General features: G+C 55.2%; 1 protein-coding gene across 1 annotated transcript; it reads right to left on the reverse strand.

Moving 5' to 3' along the window:
* Positions 1-6: 6 nt before the first annotated feature.
* LOC106531584 (uncharacterized) lies at positions 7-989 on the reverse strand (the record flags this gene model as incomplete). Its single annotated transcript, XM_014027488.1, is given in 1 exon segment — positions 7-989. A coding segment is annotated over 1 exon segment (573 nt), but the record flags the coding sequence as incomplete, so codon positions are not given.

The raw sequence follows: 989 nt of genomic DNA on the forward strand, positions 1-989 counted from the left end.
GTCCAACTGACAGTCATGTGCCCTCAGAAAATCCAACCCGAGGATACATTTATCCTGAACATCAGCCACCCAGACAGGATGYGTGACCTCCTGACCCCCAACTTTGAGTAACAGGTTACCCCTCCCTTGCAATGGTGCTAACTCCCCAGTCACCGTGCAAAGCTGAAGGGCTGTTACCTCTATCTGGACTMCCGGTGGTACCACCTCCGGTCGAACCACTGTCACTGTTGACCCTGTGTCCACCAAAGCTGTACATGGAACCCCCTCAATGCATATAGGAATATGGCAGAAGTCCGAAATTGCTGTTCGTCCCACCACAACAATCCCAGACTTCGATATCCAGTTGTCTGAATCTGATGTGGTGGTCATCATACGTGGCGTGCGGGACACCGATGTGGGGGTGCGCAGTTTCCCGCCTACTGCGCCCCCGGTCCGTTTCCCAGTGATCTGGTTTGGTTGGGGCAGTTCTTCAACAAATACCCAGGGCTCCCACAGCCCYAGCAGAGACGTGATCGCAGTCGTGGTGGCATCCGCTGATGCTGTTCTGGAGGTAATTTCAGGCCGCTTACGAGCTCAGTGACTTCTTCCACCCACACAGGCCTCTCTGTYGCCAACTCATTTTCAGTCACAGACCTGGTCCTTGGTATCCCCTCCTCTGTGTGCGTCTTCACAGAAGCCATCACCATTTCTTTCTCCAATGCATATTCCAGAGCCTCCTGAAGAGTGCGTGGGTGCGCGAGTTGCGTGTGCGCGCGTAGTTCGGGAGGGGACAAAGCCCACACAAACTGATCCCTTGCTAGTTCCGTTAGCACCTCGGGCGGCATGTGAGCATAAGCTCTCCTTGTCAGACTCTCAATGTCGTTCGCCAATGTCCGTAGCGATTCCCCTCCCCGTCTCTTTCGTCCACTCAGTTCCGAACGTAAGAGCTCCGGTCGGAAATATTGGCCGAACCGCCGCTGCAGCGCGCTCGTTAGCGCGTCATAGTCGCC

The sequence above is a fragment of the Austrofundulus limnaeus genome, unplaced genomic scaffold (assembly GCF_001266775.1).
Source record: "Austrofundulus limnaeus strain Quisiro unplaced genomic scaffold, Austrofundulus_limnaeus-1.0 Scaffold652, whole genome shotgun sequence".
Lineage (NCBI taxonomy): Eukaryota > Metazoa > Chordata > Actinopteri > Cyprinodontiformes > Rivulidae > Austrofundulus > Austrofundulus limnaeus.